The sequence below is a fragment of the Mastigoproctus giganteus genome, chromosome 1, assembly GCF_048544385.1.
Source record: "Mastigoproctus giganteus isolate SK-2022 chromosome 1, ASM4854438v1, whole genome shotgun sequence".
NCBI classification, from domain to species: Eukaryota; Metazoa; Arthropoda; class Arachnida; order Uropygi; family Thelyphonidae; genus Mastigoproctus; species Mastigoproctus giganteus.
Window position 1 is genome coordinate 83394886 of NC_143575.1, and position 20959 is coordinate 83415844.

The following is a 20959-nucleotide window of genomic DNA, read 5'->3' on the forward strand; positions in this document are numbered from 1 at the left end:
ATTATTAGAGGGGATGGGCAAGTAATGTGAGGGGTGTGTGTTTATTTGGTGATGCTGTATAAGCTTTCTTCATTGTGCATCACTTTCCACTGCTACTACTACTATAAGTTGTGTTATTTTATTAAAATTTAATAATACGTTATTTACTAAAAGTTAGCAAATTGAAACAAATGTACAATCTATGAGTAAACTACTAGTTAAAGTGAATTTTGTTTTTTTTAAATTATTGGAAATTCACTGATCTCTATAGTGTACAGTTTCTTCTGACAAGTGGTATGCTTTAGAGAGGTTTTAGAAGCCACCATAATGGAATGGTCAGGTGCTGTTGTTATGTTGTTATTTTGGTTTTTAGGAGCATTAGCAACTAAGGCCATATTGCTCCGGGGATATGCGGTGGTCATTCCCTGACCTTTCCGCAAACTCCGTATTTGGTGGTGACAGGCTCGAAACCCGGTCTAATCAAGAAGCGTGTGCTACGCACTGCTGCTCCTTCCCACCTGGCTACGGAAGCCGCCTGGTCAGGTGCAAGGCTGCATGAGTACATGTGCTATGAGTGACTAGTTCAAGCCCATTACTGCCAAATACAGTACTGTTTCTTGCTCTCTCTCTCTCTCTCTCTCTCTCTCTCTCTCTCTCTCTCTCTCTCTCTCTCTCTCTCTCTCTCTCTCTCTCTCTCTCTCAGTATAAACAGAAATTTACAGAGGTTTCAATATTTCAATAAACTCAGTTTACAAAACTCCTTAATTGTAATTACGCAATAAGTAGTTATAATTATGTACAGTCATATAAGTTAGTGCATTAGCATCATTACATAACATCTCATATTATGAATTCCTTTACGAGTTTCCTATCTCATTATACTCAAATAAGTAATGCTTCTCCAGTAGAGAAGACTATTGTGACTTATTCTCAGTGGGCACCACTGAGATGGCCATTTTGGGGCTATTTGGTCCTCCCATCAGTGAGTGGGTAGGTACCCTGATAATATAATAGTTGACAGCAGAGTTGTGAATTAAGTTCACAATATGAGAGGTGCCAAGTGGTGTATAGTACAAAATATGTGTATGTAAAATTTAGGGCTAAAAAAGCCCCGACTGTAGAAAGAGTTTACTGTCACGTAAGTTAGCACATTTAGCATCATTACTATATACAGTAAACCAACTGAAGTTATATAATTGCATCATTACATAACATCTCATTGTGAATGAGGAGCCAAATATCCTCAAAATGGCCAACTGGGTGGTGGTGTCCACTGAGAATAAGTAACAGTAGTCTTCTCTACTGGGGAAGCATTAGTTGTTTGAGGTATAATAAGATAGACAACTCGTGAAGGAATTCACAATATGAGATGTTATATAATGATGCCACTATATACAACTTAAATTGGTTTACTTTGTGTAGAAATGATGCTAATGCACTAACCTTATGACAGCAAACTCTTTTTGCTTAGGCTTTTTAGCCTTAAATTCTACACAAATTATGCACAGATAATTAAAACTACCTGTGTACAATTATACATAGTCATTAATTATACAGTATGACACGAAGTTATCTAATGGTGCAGGCAAACAGAACAGCTCATGAGGTTCTGTCAATGTTTCCAGCAGGGAAAAAGAAGTGATTTTTCTGTTATATAAAACATTAGTTGGGCTACATCTAGATTACAGCATGCAAGTTTGGAAGCCTCATTTTAGGAAAAAAATATGTTGGAACAGGTGCATTGAGGAGCAACAAGGTTAGTTTGGGCACAAAAGGATATTCTTACCAAGAAAGACTGGGATTTTGTAAATTGTGGCACCTTGAAACTGGACACTTGCTTGGTGACTTAGTTGACGTATTTAAGAGAACAGTGCTGGTAGCTTTACTTTTTCTGAGATGCAATCATGTGCACACACAAGGAGACAATTGAAATTGAGAAAGGATAGTTACAGAATAGATATGCAAAAATTTCCCTTCAGCCAAGAGTAAATGGTTATTGTAATAGACACCCATCTAGTGTTGTGGAAGTGGGTGGTGTGAATAAATTTTAAAGTAGGACTAGCAGATAGCAGGAATGTGCAGATGAAGTGGATGAAATTTCAGTTTATTTCATTTATTTATTATTTAATTTTTTTTTTTTTTTTTTTTTTTTTCTTTTGAGTGATTCTGAACAAGCTTGCTTCCTTGCATCATTTTGCTAATACTAATACTTCCAATTTGGAAGTTGGTTACCATAGCAGACTAAACTAGAAGGGTGAATTTGACTTAGTTATTGGCATTTCTACTACCAAGGTCATGGAGGGCCTAAAACAAGAGGAGAAGATTTTGTTCAGTGAGGAAATTATTTTATTTCTGCATGTAACTACATGGTACAAAAGTTCCTACTGAAAACTCGTGTTCTTATAAATGCGAAGGTAGTAGAAATTTTATTAGTTGGCACTCGATTTTCATACGTGAAATTTTTTATAGACAACTTTTCAGTATTGTTGGAAATTGAAAAATAGGTGAAGCAATAGATTATTATTATGTTATTATTTCTCCCTGATGGGGTTGACTTGGCGCATTATAGCCTTAGATGCTAATGCGCCATAAAACAAACAAACAAACAAACAAACTCCCTGATGTGGGGAGGGGTTCCACCCTGCGATGGGTACCAATACCCAAGTGCAAAGGGTGGTTGTTATATCTGGCTATTACTGTTGGTCAAGAAACTCTCTGTCAGGTGTTCAGGGTTGCTACTTTCTTGAGTTTCTTGTAGGTGTTCTCTGGAAGACTTATTGCAGCTATGCTCATGTGTAGGGTATTTGGCCATGCTGGAGGTTGACGTGGTGATCTGGATGGTTGTTAACTTGTTCCCTATGCCACATCGCTTATACTTCCTTATATTTTCCTCATAGGTTTTCTGGATGTTGCCAGTGTTGAGCACTGCTATGTCGATCAGATAAGTAGCCTTTTTCTTCTTGCCAATGAGGTTTATATCTGGTCTGTTGTGCATGATTGCCTTGTCTGTTATTATATTGTGGTTCAGAACAGCACATGGTTCGGGCTTTTTAGTAAAGCCCGAGGTTAATACTTGTAAAATGGTACTTTCTTTGATCGATTGGTATAAACTCACTAGCTTCTGATGTATTATCCTGATGGCCTGTTCAGGTCTATGAGTGTACTCTATCTGGGTGACTGTCCTGCAGTAATTGGTTGAATTGTTTCTGAAGCCATGTGGAATTGCCAATATGTGTCATTTGTCATCCAGGTTCCTTGGCAATGTATTTACTTTCTGGTGTTGATTACCTTGTCTTGGATGGCGAGCATGAATCATTTAGTCTCGCGGAAGAGGATCCCTCTTATGGGTCATGCATTGGAAGCCATTTTATCTATGTGGTCTTGTTGGAAGTCATTGTAATGTCTGTCATGGAGTGCCTTCTTTGCCCATCTTTTTATCTTAATTTCTTCCATCAGGGTGGCAGGGGACTCCTTGCTTAGGTTGAGTGGATTATACCACTTGTGTATCTCCTTATGGCCTGGTAGAGTAGCTCTGTTTTTCCGAAAGTAATCCTTCAGGTTCTCAATCGCTTTCTTCTGTTTCTTGATGAGGTCCAGCAAGCTCCTTCTTTCCGAGTTATGGTCAGTCTCTTGACTGATGACTTTGGGTGGTGTTTTGGCAGGCACTTGGTATTATTATTAAAGTTTTTCTCCTTTTTTTTTTCTGCCCTGTGACGAGTATTGGTACCAAGTGCATGGGGTGGTTGGTTGTGTCCAGTTACTGTTACCATTGATAGAAAAACTCTTTTACTATCCTACAGATGTTTGGGATTGTGGCTTTCTGGAGTTCCATTTAAGTGCTTGCTGGCAGGTCTATTGTTTGCTAGTTTCTTATGGAAGCTCTTTGGCACCATGCTGGCAGTTGACACGTTTGGTCAGGATAATCATTAGTTCCATATGCCACATATTTTTGACTTCCTGTCTTAGGTCTAATTACTTCCTGATCTTTTCCTCATATGTTTTCTGGAGGTTGCTGGTGTTGGACACCACTATGTCGATCAGATTGGTAGCCATTTCCTTCTTGTTGATCAGGGTTATGTCTTGTCTGTTGTGCAGGATTGCTTTGTCCTCATTATGGCATGGTCTCAGTATAGTCTGTGAATAGAGATCTCTAGTACAGTTTAAGGCTTATACTTGTAATATGGTAAACTTTCTTTGATCAGCTGGTATTTTTGCACTAGCTTCTGATGTATTATGCTAGCCACCTGGTCATATCAGTAAGTGTAATCTGTCTGGGTGATCACCCTGCATCCTGCGATGTGCTGGATTGTTTCCAGAGCTAGGTGGCATCGTCCACATGTATCATTCATTATTCGGGGGTCCTTAGCGTTTCGCGTAGTTCCTAGTGTTGATTACCTGGTCTCGGATGGCAAGCATGAATCCTTCGTTCTTGGGGAAGAGTCTTCCATTTGTGAGCCAAGCATTGGAAGCCATCTTATCTATGTAGTTGGTGCATCGGCTTCTGTGGCCATATTGCACCTCCCAAAGTTTTTGCATTTTTCTCTGATCCAAGCCCGAGGCGGGATTCAAACCCGTGACCTTTGGGTTGCCAGGCAGGCGCTTTACCCACCCGGCTAGCCTGGTCGGCATCTATGTAGTCTTGAATGGAAGTCATTATAGTAGTGTCTGCCATGAAGAGTGTTCTTCACCCATCTTTGTTTCTTCTGTCTCCTTGTTGAGGTTGAGTGTTGTATGCCATTTCTCTATCTTTCTTATGCTTGATAGATTAGCACTGTTTTCGTGGAAATAATCACACAAGTTCTTCATTGCTTTCTCTTGTTCAGTGAGGTCAGTCAATCCACTCCCTCTCTCCTTCTTTACAGGCTATGGTCAGCCTTTTGATGGTGGACTTCTAGTATTGGCGGCTCTTGGCCATTTATTATCCTGGTCAATCTCATAATCTTCTCCAGCTCAGTGTTGGTCCAACCTATGATTCTGAAGGAGTACGTTAGTACTGGGACTCTGTAGGTGTTTATGGCTGTTACCATGTTCCTGTCATTCAGCTTTGATTTTAGCAGGCTTCTGAGCCTCTGTTATTTCTCAGTGTCATTTGGGCTTTGATCTCCTTATGTTCTAACTGATAGGCCTGCATCATCGCCAGATATTTGTCTCTCTCCCCCTCTGTCATGGCTTCAATCTTTTCACCAGTCTTCAGCTGGTAGTTTTATACTACTGGATGTCCTTGATGCAATTTGTGGGTCTCTCACATTTATCTAGGCCAAATTTCACCTTGATTTCAGTGCTGAACTCTTCGATGATCTGGAGTAGACGTTGGAATTGATTCTCAGTTGTGGCATAGTTTGATGTCCTTCAGGTACGTTAGGTGAGAGAGGGTTGTTCCTCCCTTCCTTTATGGTGTACCTGTACAGTCAGTCCTCGTATAACACGTGTTTACACTACACACTAATTCGATCATACACGATTTATAAATAGGGGAACGATATCATATATAACACGAACCAAATTTGCTTATGCACGATTCGCCTTTTTGTTTACAAGAAATGGCAGTCGGACGTGGAATCACCCCAACTGAACGCAACACGATAGGAATGAAGAGAAGATTGTGAAAATGTATTTGTTTTTTTATATCAGTGAAGGGAAAATGCATTTCACCATAATAACGTAAAATTCCAGCTATCAGTATTATCACAAATGCAAGTAGATCGAGTTTACTACCAATTTATAACAAGATTCCACTTTCAGGAACGCAACTGGAAATTGTTTTTATTGTTTTATGGTAGTAACCCCCAGAAATGTGCTTTAGTAAAATGTGAGGTGTTAATAGAGTTGTCTCTGCCTTTACGGTGTTGTTTATTCAGCTGCTACACGCGCACAGCTTTATGTGAATCAAGCGTGCCTCCTCATTTTGTAATTGTGTTTTATTCCCTAAAAATGAGTAAAATACTTAAGAGGTGTGAAAAGGAAGCGTCCTGGTGAAGACACTACAGATTCAGAGAGAAAAAAAAGCAATATCGATAAACAGAGGCGGACTGGGTCAAAAATTCTTACCCGGGAAAATTTGTAGTGGCCTCACACTTCGTTTATGGCCAAAATCACCCCGGGCCCACTGGGGTTTCTCTGATAAGGCTTATGGCCAGTCCGCCTCTGTCGATAGAGAAAAAAATATGAAATTGTGAAACACTTTGAGCAAAATGAAAGACCATGTGATATTGCACGTGCCACAGGCCTAAATGAGGCAACGCCGAGAATTACAAAGAATGCAGAGAAAATAAAAACTTTCATAGCAGGAATAACTCAAAGTGTAGTTAAAATCCATTAGATTAAGAGACAAAGAATTGGAAGACATGGAACGGCTGTCATCTGTTTGGATAGAAAATCAAACAAAAAAAAACAAGTTTGCTTACGATAGAAGCAAAAGCATTAGCAATATTTTATTACGTAATAGTCATAATAAAATATGTATTGTATTAAGATTATTTATTGTGTTTGGTAATGTTTTGGTTACAAATGTGTGTTCAATCTTGGGTGGTCGGCACCTAACCCTATTTTTCCCATAGGGCCTGTTGTTTATATTGCACGATTTTGCATTGCACGAGAGTTTCTAGGAACACATCTATCGTGCTATATGAGGACTGACTGTACTTGCTGTTATTGAGCAAGGTGGACAGTGGATTGAGTGCTAGACAGAACCGTAGTGGGCTCAGGGCATCTCCCTGGAAAATTCCTCTTCTGATTGGTATTGGTCTGGTCATGATGTTCTTGACCTTGATGGTTGTCCTACATTTTGCCATGGTTGCTTCTAGGAAGCGTGTTAGTATAGGGTTGACTTTGTAGATCTTTAGTGTCTTTATCAGCGAGCTATGGAGCATAGAGTCAAAGTCCTTGTGGTAGTCGAGGTAGGCCATATACAGGTAGTGCTTTTTATGGGCTTGCTCTGTAACTGCAACATCAATTGTCATTTGCTCTTTGCATCCCCTGCTTATCTGCCTGCATGCCTTCTGTTGCTTGTTATGATGTTCTGGCTCTCCAAATGGTTTGATATCTTAGTTATTCAGCTATTCACTATCCTGTGTATTGTTGGGAGACAGGTGATTTTCTGTACTTTGTCGGGTTTGTGATGTCTTTGTCATTTGTTTATTATTATTTTCTTTGTCTTAGTTTATTATTATTAGTGGCATATGATTCAACAAAGCAAGCTTATAAAGCATCAGTCAAAAAAAACAAAAAAAAAAAAAACACCCACATCACCAGTTCACTGAATTTATTCCAACTGCCCACTTCCACAACAGTAGATGGGAGTTTGTTCTAACAATTAACTATTCGTTGGCTGAAGGCACACCTCTGTACAACTATCTGCTGCATTGTGTGCACAACCGAAAAAAATTGTGTGACCTTGGTTGCAACAATGTGTTTGTCTGTACAGTAAGATAAGATTGCTGGAAGTGGGATAAAAATGGGGATAGGAATTCATATTGGCAATCCTGGTAACTCCTCAGTTTTTTGGTAACTTAGACAAGAGACATTGATGCTGCTTCCTTTTGTTTGTATTTTGGAGGTTATTGCGAGTAAAATCCCAATCCCATCTTCTGTGTCTCAGTTAGTAAGACATGTTTATTATTCATTTCACAGGCATTAGTTTTAACTTCATAAGAAGAATCAGAAAATGGGAGGGGGGAAAAAAAAAACATGTGGGTTAAGGGTTTTCTGCTTGCTGTTATTAAAGTTTAGTTTGTGCAGATTATGGAGTTAAGTTTTTACCATAAGTTAAATTATTATTTAACTCATGGTAAAATTATTTATGAATAACTTTTTTGTAATATATGAATTTCAAAATATTGCTTGAATTACAAACACATATACTGTTGAAAAAATAATACATTTTTTTTCTTTTATCTCAAGGGCCCTCAAAACCCCATTAAAATGAGGTGACCAGGACCAAGTAAAAAGTAACACTTGAGTGCTTTTTACTCATCGGCCTGCAATGAGGTTCAGAAATTCCAATATGCACTTGATAATATAAAGGTTGGCAACCCCTGCTCTATCAGCTGTTTACACTATTGGTGTTCTGTTTGTTTTAGTGTGAGAACTTACTAGAAGCTATTATGAAAGCAGGAATTTATGTACAGTGGTAATTGGTTTGGGAAGCGCTAGCAGAAACTTGAAATATAACAAATTATGTCAAGTGTTTCTTTGCATTTTATGAATTCCTCATGGCAGTGCTGAGTGTGAGAGGATATTCAGCCAGGAGAAAAAAACAAAACTCACTTCAGATCTTCTCTTTCTGTTGAAACTTTGGAAATGCTCTTGACTGCTAAGTCTAGACAACAGGGCCATTATATGCAAAACTTTGATTCAGCATTTCTGAAGAGGGAAAAGCCCACAACTTTCTGTCTTGAAGCAGCATTAATCAGTTGGTGGTGTGTAATGGACAATCCAAAGAGAAATCCACAGACAGAAGAATCCTACTTGCAATAATGTTTGAATGCCTACTATACTGGTAAAGTATATTTATCCAAGTATGTTTTATCAAGTACAAAGTTTGGTTTGAAAAAAAAAAAAAAAAAATCTGATTTTCTCCTGCTTCTTTTCTGATAAAAATTATGAAACCACCTGCTTTTTGAAAGGCAAAGGTTGGCAGCTATGCTATATTGATCATATTAGGTAGTGTACCAAAAATGTGAATAACATTCAGACATCGAATAAATTCTTTATGGATGTAAACACAACGATATGGAGCTCTAAGTTTTTCATAAGATTGAAAAAAAATTAAGTATAATGGAAAGTTAAGATGTAAGAAGCTTTTGATAATGATGTATTCAAATCAGCTTGTTGAGTACACACATACACACACCTGTACAGACAACACATGGCAAACCATATAAATTTAATTACCATATGAACTTACACTATGACCTGAGTAGTTAATGTACCAAAAATTCCTAGAGTAACTGTTTCCAACAATGAAGAGGAAGCTCTGTGGACATGCTTTGAGACCTGATGCTGCTATCAGAGTTGCTGAAGTAAATTTAAAATCATTGAGCGATTTTGTTCAAGTATGGCTTACAGCCTGTTATGGAAGCGATATTGGAATAAGTGTGTTTAATTTATAGGAAAGTACTTTGAAATGGTTGATAGCAACACTGGATACATGTTAGCTATTTTATAAAAATCATTTTTTGAACAGTCCTCATATTACATTGCTCAGAAAGTAAAAAAGAAAAAAAATTCAAGAAATTTTAGTTATGAAATAATCATTGAATTGTTTAAGTACTTTTAGAAGAAAATATAAGAGAAAGTATATTCATTTGTAATTTTTAGGGCAATTGATTATCATATTTAAAGTGCATTAGCAGCATGTGCTCAAAGTAATATGCTGAGAGTGCAGCACATAGAGGCACCACAAACATATGGGGGGGAGGGGGCACTTAGATGGTAATATGTTGACATCCGATATTTTTAAAGCCAACAGCTTTCTAAAACTCCATCTTGCATACACCAAAATTAAACTTCAGGCTGGTACTGTGCATTAAATTTCAGCAAAATTTGATACCCTGCTTAATTATCTTTGGATATTTTTGTTTTGCTGTATAATGTAATAAGCCTTAATTGAATGAGATAACCATGCTTATGCAAATAATGTGACTTCTTACAGAGAAATAGCACTCCGTCCAGGTGAAAGGATAATAGACAAATTAGATGCCGTAGAAGACACAAAAGGAAACAGTGGAGATAAAGGTAAGGCTATAATTACATAATAAGAATGACCAACAAACTACTTTATAACTGAAATTTTAGATTATTTTCAAGGTTTTTTTTTTTTTTTTTTGGAGTGTTTTAAAAAAAAAAGCTATTAAAAAATATATATAGTATGGTCATTGTGATATAGCAGAAAATAAACATATTTGCTAAGGACATACATGTATTAGTCCATTTAAGAGAGATGTTTTGATAGTTTTGCACTCAAGATAGTTTTGCCACCTGTACCAGTGAGGGGAAACCAGTCCAGTTATTATTTGCAATTCAGTTTTTAGTCTATTTGCATGTGTCCGTATAAATAATGCATTTTTGCAACTATAAATAATGCAAAAATAGAAAATTTCTAATACCAAACCCATACAAGGAATGAAGAGTTACAAAGTCACAGATTTGAAAGCTAAGATTTTCTGAGAGATGTTAAAAAAGAATGATCACAATTTTTTAAAATTATTTATTTACCTTAGTGTCTGTCCTAATGTTGATGGCTATTTTTTGAAATAGTTCCCATTTAATATAATGCACATACCCAAATATTGTTGCCATTCTCCAGAATCCATTCCTTGTCATGACCAACAAACTTTCTCCACTATTTTATCACTATTCTGAAGAGATAAATAATCTCTCTTTTTTTTTTTTTTTTTTAATGTCGGGAAAAGGTGTCATGTGTATAAAGAATGTGGTACACACCTTTACTTTCTTTGGTATTGGAAACTAACAAATGGAACTTTGCTGTTTGCTGACTAGATAATAATTTTATGTCCTATCTATTATAATCTTTACAATGCCCACATATTTTTCTTGGCATCAGCAATTTTGTGACACATTATGAATATACATGGCTCTTTTGTGTGATTTGTTGTCTACTACAATATGAATAGTACCCAAAGTCATGATCTTGATATCAGCAAGGCTCTTCAGAGTCAATGGCAATCTTTAACAGTGTAGCAGCAATGAAATTGAAGTTTTGATCAGTTACTGTAGGTGCTTGAACACCACCACCACCACTAGTCTTTGTTTTTGACTTGCATCAGTCTTTAAATAGTTTAAACCACCATCTAGCTGTACTATTGAGCAACACAGATTCTTTGTAGGCTTCCTGTAACTTGAAATATCATGGAAAATTTAATAGCAGCATACTGATTTTCTGCCATGGCAAATGCATACACATTAGACTACATTTTTATCTATCGGTAAACCAGCTCAGGAAAGGGTAGTGGTTTTCTTCTCTTGGGAAACTAGTTTTTCAGCAAACAGTAAATTGACTGCAGAATGCATGCAGTTTGTGGACATTATATATAGTGCAAAATGGCCAAAGTTTCTGATACATCCAAAACTATAATAACAACCAACCAACCTTCTATCTATTAGTAAACTAGAAATTGCTTATCAAGCATTTTATGATAAGTAATTTCCTTTTTCTGTATACAGATTTTGCATTGATGTACTGAAATATATGATTATATATATTATGATAAGCCAATATCTAAAAAAACCTAATTTCTGTTCTAGGAAAACTCTATGCTACAAATCTGAGAATAATTTGGCAGTCTTATGCAAGACCACGCGTAAGCCTCTGTGAGTATTACAGATGTTTTCATTTTGTATAAGTAATATTTCATGTAAAATTCTATAATTCTGTTTGATGTGGAATTTTGAATTTCTGAAAATTGTAATTTTGGGAGAATACATGGAGTGAAGGCATTCAGCAGAAACTACTGTCAGTGGAATAATCATCTGTCCGAGAGAGGGATAATAAAAATGCTCTTTTTTATACGAATACAAGTGTTCAGAAGATTTTAAAGGTTTTTCCTGAGATAACAAGGGTAAGATTAATAAGAGAGAGAAAGATGTCAAACTATACAAATGGTTGGGTTGTGCACTGCAGATGTGACAATTTAAACTGTTATCTAACTCAAGTGATTACATTTGTTTTTACACATTCTCCACCACTGAACCAGAGCTTGCATCCATGTTGCTTAAAAGTTGTTCAGCCTGCAAGAGAATCCAGAGTGACCAGCAAGGTGTTTCTCACAAAAGCTTTCATAAGGCCAAACAGGTCAAAGTCTGATGGCAAAAGGATGTGGCAGAACAGTCCACCCAAATTCTGAAATGGTTCCCCTTGTCAAGAGGTAAGTGTGGAGTCTGTAATTGTGCTGAAGGAGAAATTTTTATTCTTCTCTGATTTCGTGCTTGCATTTCATGTCTTCAGCTTATTTCAGTGTCTTCACATAGCAAGCAGAGTTGTCCCTGTTCCAGGAAATCTGCAATGGTAGCACCCTTTCTTGTCCCAAAAAAGAACAAATGATTTTTCCAAAGGATGGTTAAGCTTTGAATTTCTTTTTTTTAAGTGAATCTTTATTACCATGTATAGTGGTGTACCCAGGTCTCGTTTTGGATGACAATGCTTATCAAGAAAATCATCATTATGGTTTCATCCTGCTTCAGAATATCAGCACAACCTGTCCTCTATACTCCTGGCAAATTGGTATTAACATTTGTAGAACCCTCCTGGCATGCTCAATGCATTAAAGTCTATTCCCACTCTTGCATGCATTTCCTAGATCTCAATGCATTGACCTTCATTTAATCAGTTTATCTGCTCCCCTCCTTATTTTCCACTCATTCTTACTGTGGTGCAAATAATATTATAGCATGATAATTTAATTAAACCAATACCACCATCACTGATACACCTGTTCACATCAGTTGTCATGTTTCCATAAAAATTCCTGAGATGTCAATGAATTTCAATGGGCGGTGCAACATTCTCTGCATTCAGGAATTCAGTAACACAGTGCTACTTTGTACAAACATCAATGTCACTTCCCATTTTCACAGATTACTATAGCCCTGCCACCTGGCATGCCATGTTGAAACTAACAGAATATGAGCAGTAATCTGACACTATTATATTTTCTGTATATCACACAAACAGGAAAAAGATTCAGAGGTATTGGTTTTGGAACAGCCCTCATATTTATAAACAATTTTCACCATTAGGATTTTTTTTTTTTTTTTTATTGTGGCTATTTTTCCTTAATGTTAAATTGTAACTTTATATTTTTCTATATTTAATAGTAAAATATAAAATTTGCATTATTGATTTAGTCCTGCCTGTTAAGCATAAAATACCCATACCAGGCAAGCAAGTTTTCATTTCCCAAAAGAGTGTACTTGCCAAAATAATTTAAACTTACACTAATGAGTTTGTGGCACTTTTCAGATCAGTTAATTTCCTGTTTTAGCTTTTGTTTGTTTTATTTCTTGTACACACACACTGTGTGTGTGTGTGTGCATGCTATTGGTTAAAGATGCATTGTTTAATTTTCTGCTGGAGGCACCAAAAAAAAAAAAAAAAATTCCATGGGCAAGCATGTGGTAAACTTTATATACCATATAGCTTCTTTTTTTTTTCTTTTTTTTTTTTGTGATAAATTGTCAGAAATAGTTAAATGGTGTACTACTTTATCTGACACTCTGTTGGATAATAAGAACAAAGCCTCTACTCTTTCTTATTGATTTTGACAAGAGAGTACTGGTGCAGCCATCAAAGTTTGCTGATGATTTGAAGATAGGATGGGTGATTAATTACAAGAACCAGGTCATGTTGCTTCGAATTGGCTTGCATTACTTCTAGATATGGTCTGACAAATGGCAACTAAAGTTTTAATATTCCAAAGGTAAAGTAAGGTATTGTAAGTAAATGGAAATTACCATGCAGTGTACACAGCTGTATAGGAAGACATGTGGTATCCTATAAAACCTTTGCAATTAGGAAAAAAATATATTATTGGCCTTAGTATAAGATTGGTGATCATTGTATGTCATGTATTGTATTGTATGATCATTGTATCTTGTCTAGAAATGGTGAGTATCATCAATGATGAGCAGCTTTTGTGAGAGATACGATAGAACTGAGTTTTAGAAGGATTGAAGGTAATTGAATTTTCTTAACCTAAGAGATTACTTTGATTAAATAGGATAAAGAGATTAAGTGAGAGGAGGTCAAAATGGGACAATTCTAGATTGGGAAGTTCTCAAACAAGGATATCTGACATATGTTCAAGTACCATCTTTGAAGCAAAAGGATTCATGGAATGAATATTAAGGCAGCTGAGATGTGCAGTGGTTGAAGAAATTGATGATTGGGATTCTGTCAGAAAAAGTAAGTGGGGCTTGGCAGAATGTGAATGTGAAATGGGCATCATGTATATTTGTATGAATTTTTGAGAGGTTTAGATTACTAGGCACCTGTGAGGTGATCTGATTGAAGTGTTTAAGGTTCTGAATGGTTTGAGCAAGATGGTTGCAGGATAGAAGTGCGGAAATTGCATTTAGCCAGCGAGTGGTTGATTGCCTGAACAAATTTCTATCTGTTTTTGTGGAAGTTGATAGGTTAAATAAATTCAAGGTAGAACTAGATAAACTTTTGGAGGGAATGGATAAGTGAAATGAGAACAGGTTGGGTTTTTTTTTTTTTTTTTTGCTGATGCCGTATAAGCGTACATCATATCATATGCCACTAGTGATGATGAGACCACATTTGTTATACTATATTTAGATCTGGAGACCACCTAAAAAATGAGAGCGTCTGGAGAGAGTTTAGAAAAGTGCTATTAGATTGGTGGAGTACTAATACATGTCTGTGTGAAGAATGGCTTGAAGGAAAGTGTGTACTGAAAAACTTGGAAATTGCACATCTTGGGAAGGGGAGAATCCCCCACCCTCCTTATGGTCCTGAAGGTAATCAATAAAACGAATAAAGTATATATAGTCTCACTGGTAAAAGAAAATTCCCTGAGAAACAGAAATATTTCTCAGAATTTTCTAGATCACGGAATGAATTGCCTACCATGGTAATTTCTTATGAAGGTTGTCACTTTTTAGCAATGGAAAAAGTTGAGTTATTTTATTTTATTTATTAATTTCTGAAGATACATAGTTTGCTTCCTTGTATTATTTAGTCATTCTAATACTAACATTAGCATATATGAGTTGGCAGAAGCCTGATTTGTGTACTGCAGTTTATGCCATAAATGCATATTCTTAATAATCATAGTGCCGCTTTGTATGCACATCAATGTCACTTCCCATTTCAGACTACTACAGCCCTGCTACCTGGTGTGCAGTGTTGAAACTAGCAGAATATGAGCAGTAATGTGTAAATTTTTACCTGATGCTATTTTATTTTTGGAGCATCCCTCGTATTTATACACAGAGTAAAATTGTATAGCCATCATGAGATATGCAAAATTAGAAAACATTGTTTTTAAAACAATCTATGTTATGTTAAAAAAGCGTTTTTTGTAAGTAGGCTTTGAAATATTCCAACTTACATTGAAAATTTAAAGCAAAAAAAATCAACCAAAGAAGCAGCTCAATGTGTTCAAAGTGATTAGAATCTGCAGATTCTTGTTCAAGGATTTGTTATTGAAAAACTCTAGTATTTAGTATAAACTGGCTAAGAAATGTAAACTATTCACTGATGATAATGTTTAGTTTGATGTAGTTGATGTTATTTGTCCAGATAATAAGTTTGAAAACATTAGTTAGTCATGTAGAACTATGTAATATTTGTGAAATTTAGGGTATTGATGAAAACTTCATAAATCAGCTAGACAAAAATGCTTCTAAATTTGATTTTACTTAATGACATTGCTGATATTAAAGACATGTTGCATCTCTTAATTTTGATATTGGGAAGGATGGAAAATAATTTTACATTTGTTAACGAAATTTAAAACTGTATCATAAACGATCACCTCCCACCTGGAAATTTGTTCCAGCAATCAACCACCTGCTGGCTAAAGTCAAATTTCCACACATCTATTCTACAACTGTCTTTCCTAAATTTGAATTTTTGTCTCCTCAGGTGCTTAATCTGAGCAAGAGGAAGAAAATAAATGCAGTTTGGTGCTTCTTTTCTAAATAAATATAGTGTAATTACTATATGCAGAACTATTGCATTACTGCTTTTTAAAGCCATATTTGTAAAGAATTAGAATTATTTGTTGTATATTTTCTGTATGTAACTAAACTGCTTTGTATTTGTAGCACTAGAATAATTGCAATGGTCAATTGACTGTTTGCCTATTTTAAATTGTTCCTGTTTTGCAGCCCTTTTAACTACAGAATTATGAATCCATGACATTTCCTAATTTTCAATTAATTTACAGCATGCACATTTGCAAATAATTTTCCACATGTTTTTCTTTTTATTTAGTTCTATACCTAAAACTGCCAAAGCAGTCAATTTAACTGTAAAATTTTGATAAAATTAACTAATTGTTCTACAAGTCAAGTGGACCCAATTTCGGCAAAGTCCGAACTGTCTGTGACAGCCAAATCCTCTGCTTGCACCTTCATGATGGTGGCACTGTTAGTAATCCTGGGTATAACCTCCATGCACAAGTACATGGTGGGTGACCACCCAGGTGTGAACCAACATAAACAGGGGTTAAGGTGACTCACACCACATAGAGGAATGCCGCCCCTCTGTGTTACCAGGCAGTACTAGGTGGTAGATGACTCATCAACTGGTGCAATACCACCACTTTGCTTATTGGAGGCTTGAAGTGGTGAAACCCATGTTTAGTCTCCAGAGCTAAGTTTTGGTCATCTCTTCCATCATGCAGTACGATTGATGACTTTTGAGGTTATGATGAACATCATGGCGAGATCCAATATTCCTTACATTTCGAGGGTACAGTTCTAAAACGGTGTTCGCAGGCCGGCCGCTAGTTAGTACACCGAACCGAACCTATTGGTAACTCTCTAGGAGGCTTCCGGATCAGCTAGTGTATAATCTTGCTACTTCAACTCTGCCAGATAATGGCTGGAGAGAGTCCGAGTAGTGTGTATGCAGGGGGCATTTTCGAGGCTAGGCTAGGCTATGTCATGTCAAGGATCTGGGTATATTCTTACCATGTGAACGCCATATCCAAAAATTTCATTACTTCATACTGCATGTCCACTTTTTCTTACTATTGAATACACCATGAATTGTCAAACTAATAGAGCAAGCTTATCTGCAAATAGATCTAAACCTCCCAAACACTTCCTAATTTATTTCACAAATATACGTGGTCTCAATTCTAATCTCAACAATGTCCATTTCCACTTGCAGTCTGCCAAACCCCATTTACTTTTTCTGACCGAATTTCAGTATCAGTTGATTCAACTACTGCTCATTAGCTGTATGATTCCTTTTGCCTCAAAGGTGGTATTTGTGCATTGTCCATTCTGATATTCCCTGTCAAAGACTTGGTAATTTGGAATCTCCTCTTTTCGATCTTCTCTGGCTTAAAATCTCTCTACCTCATTGTGTCAGATTCATCCATTGTCTCTACCATTCTCTACCTCTTTGATTAGACCGGGGTTCGAGCCCGTGACCACAAAATACGGAGGATGCGGAAAGGTCAGGGAATGACCACCGCATATCCCCGGAGCAATATGGCCTTCGTTGCTAATGCTCCTAAAAACCAAATAACAAACAAACAACAATATAAAATGTTGAAAACACTTTAAAAAAAAAAAAAAAAAAAAAATTCTATTAAGTCTTAAAAAACTTAAGTCTATTTTATGCACAGTGGTCAAAATGACTGGCAACATGAGTTTCAGGTATTTTTGTTAGTTGGCAGTTCTAGTATAAAAGTCATGACCATATCCCATTCAGGCAAAATTCAGCTTTCACATAAATTGTTGTCACCTTTGATGCTGTCATATTTTTGGTATGAAGCTAAGAAAGTAGAATTTTGTTTAATCACCCATAGGGATTCTGTATTTTGTGTGGGGCGGGGGATTCTTTTTTTCAACAGAAAGTGGTCCATTTTTACCTAGATTCTTATTCAAAAACATGTGGGTGCCCTGTATGTATGAATGAATGAGAAAATTCAGAACTTGGCCTAGTCAATAATAAATATTTACTGAATTAGTACCATTATTTGTAATTGCGTTTTTTTTTTTTCCAGCAATTGGTTTCAATTGTGTTACAGCTATGTCTACTAGAACTGTTAATTCAGTAAGTATTTTCTGATGTTTGTGTTATTAAAATTTCTTGCATTAGTTTTTGAGTGACACTGCTTATGATTGATTTTGCAACAGTAAAATATTAACAAGTTTCCTTGACATATAAGGAATGCAATACTAGCTTTTAATTGCTATATTATTGTAGACGAAAATGCCAGATAGACTTATCAGCCTAAATAAGGACCATGGTTCACTTATTAAAAATGAAAACATCTGTTTTTCTGGAGGATATGGATATATTCACATAATGTGGTGAGTTTGATGTCTAGTTGAGATCTCCTCTATACGATTAGTCCGGGAGGTAATTTTTATGTTCATTGAGTGACTAATATTCATATTCTTTGGTAGAAGCTGATTGACATTTTCCTTACAAAACAAACAAAAATATATTTTATTATTTTTGAATAATATGTATTTCTTGTTTTATTTGTGATTATAGGAAAGGTAAATTTATATATACACATATTTAGCCAAAATTTTAATTACAGCATACATATCATCATCATATACAAAACAAAAGCAGTGAATAATGCCATTTCATGTGTCTATACATGTTTCAAGTACTGCTTGGCCAGCAGTCTTGAAACCAGACACTAGGAATCTGATTGGTGTTTAAAGCCTTAAAGGGTTGAGCAGGTTTAAATTTTGTGATATATTTCCATGATCTAAAATAATGTGGTAAATAATGTTAGGAAGCGGGAGTAGGCTATTTTTTATGGCAGATTCCACCTAAGTTTTACTTCCTGACATCATTCTACCATTTAATACTAATAATAACACTGTTAAGTAATCAGAGTGATCTGATTACTTACATGTCTCAGAGATAACTGCTCTTGTAACAAGTGTGATCAGAAAGTTTCCAGACCATGTTTTTCTTTATAATAGCTACATTTAGCAGTTGTTCTATTTTTTTTCACCTTAAAAGAAGTTCCCATATAGCCAGAAACAGTGAGTCCAGTATTCTCCCATCCTTGGTAGCATTTATTTAAGTTCTCATTTTTAAAGTTTGAAGGTGCAGTGTACAGTCATTCTCAGATTGCACTGATATAAAATCTTCTGCCTTTCGCTGAAAACTTCAGTTTTAGAAAAGTCAATGTGGTGCTAGATCTGGGTTAATACTAAAGATAAGGAACAACAGCCAGTTTTTCTTTTGGCCAGAAATTCTTCCACAATCAAAGCCTATCGATCAACTGCATCATTGTTGGAGAAATAAATCTCCAGTGCACCATTTCTCAGAACATTTCCTGTAGATAGCACAGAACAACATACTTATAGAAAAGCTGATTTATGGTTTATCCCTGTGTGATGAGTTTGTGGTGCATGATTCCTTGACATTCAAGCAAACATGTCTGGCCATCTTTGGGTGTATTAATTTTGGATTTATACTAAAAACTCATTTAAACTCATGTTTTATCACCTATTGTGGCCGAGCTCAGAAACAAATTTTCTCTCTTCCTAAAGTTATAAGTGAAATGGTGAGACATCTGCTTTCATGAACAAATTAATTAATTTTCATCACATTTCCATCCATTTTGCTTGAGAATGGGTGTTTGATCATGCCATGTTAACACATTCACTGCTTCATTATGCAAATGCGTGGCATTGGATTTTTAATCCACTCAGAGGGAAAACCACTCTACTTTTAGAACATCTAATTTGACAGAAGGAAAAAGTGGATATTTTTGTCAGGCAACCATTGCCAGAGACTGACTAAATTCAGTCATATTGAGAAGAAAGCCTAAAAATATTTCTGCCAAAAATTGACTCATTGTGGTTTTTCAATCCTAGGTCAAAAATATCATCAGTAAAGCCAGCAGTGAAAGTGTTACACAGAAAATCTTAAGTGTACTTAAGATTAACATTTTCTGTTTTCACTTAAGATTTGTGCTTAAGATACTTTCAGTTACTCATAAGAAGTTGACATTTTGCTAAATTAATCCTTGCAAGATCAGAGAAATCAGACTAGATTTCTCCATTACTTTGGAAAGAGTAGAATGGAATGATGATTGAAAGGGAGAGATTTGTTACCCTTTTAAGGAAGCAGCTGGATATGAACAGAAGCACAGGTTTTTGAGAACAAGTGGAAAAATGCCATCCAAATAGTCAATTTTTACAAATATCTGTCAGAAGATTATGGGGGATATTGAGTTGAATGTGCTTAGTATGGAAGGAGTTAATTTACCAAGATCAGTGATATAACAATTGAAAGAAAAGTAGGATGGTGATAAGCAAGTTTTATCTTTAGGTAAGGATGCACTAGTACCATCAGGTTGTAACAGAAGTGGAAATATAGATGGGCAGAAGTTGTAGCTAATAGCTTTGGCCAACAACCAGAGGGCTCAACTGCTATTTTTACAAGAAGCTAGTCAATCCCAGTTAATAACACCCCTGAGTTGACCCAAGCAGAATAATCAAGGGCGTACTGCTCTGGTTAAAGATGATTTCGTTATCAGATTCCATTGTTCAGATGGGTATTTGTATAAGTGGGCCTATCACTGTAGAAACCAGGGTGCCTGCTGCCATGAGCAACAATTGATATCAGATTCTGGGACATTAATATTCATGTGGGTACTAATAATATTAAATACACGTGAACTGACAATTTGTGGGATAAATATAGGATCTTGCTGAATGCCACATGGTAAAATGTTTGTGTTTGCAATTCTGCCCAGGCACTATAGAAGGGATTATATGCTGAAAGCTTTATGAATTAACTCAAAACTTAAGGTCCTCTACGAGGCTTTTGTGGTAAAATTTTTATCAGCTTGGCCCACACTTGTAGGTTGAAGGAGCTTATTTTGTAGAGACGAAACACATTTGAATAAATGTGGTGCAGGGGTTTTTGCCAATATCATCGAGAATATGTTATAAAGATTCAGGGAAATTGCTATTTGGTGGGAGGGGTGAATAGAGGTAATACCGATATATGTGTTTATCTGATGACATGGGCATAGTAACACTTGCACCATCTCAGAAATTCTTGCTTTTTTGCTGCAACAGCTGATATTAGCAAGATATATACCAAGGGTAGTGCTGCTTCAAGTGAATAGAAAGCTGCAAGATTAAATAACTTCACAGGGTGTGTCATGTCAGGATAGTAAACTGTTAACTATCCTGATATAATAGTAAACTAATTATGTCTATTATCTGTTATTATAACTACTTAGAATTTACAAATGTAATGGTATAGTGTAAT

General features: G+C 36.0%; 1 protein-coding gene across 3 annotated transcripts in view; it reads left to right on the forward strand.

The window, feature by feature from the left end:
* The window catches only part of BBS5 (Bardet-Biedl syndrome 5 protein), a 121998-nt gene that overhangs the window by 14553 nt on the left and 86486 nt on the right, over positions 1 to 20959 (forward strand). For all 3 annotated transcript variants that reach the window (XM_090380759.1, XM_090380762.1, XM_090380766.1), the window contains exons 2-4: positions 9632 to 9714; positions 11245 to 11310; positions 17706 to 17755. In XM_090380759.1, the coding sequence (XP_090236885.1) occupies positions 9632 to 9714; positions 11245 to 11310; positions 17706 to 17755 (199 nt within the window). The remainder of the gene's footprint in view (positions 1 to 9631; positions 9715 to 11244; positions 11311 to 17705; positions 17756 to 20959) is intronic.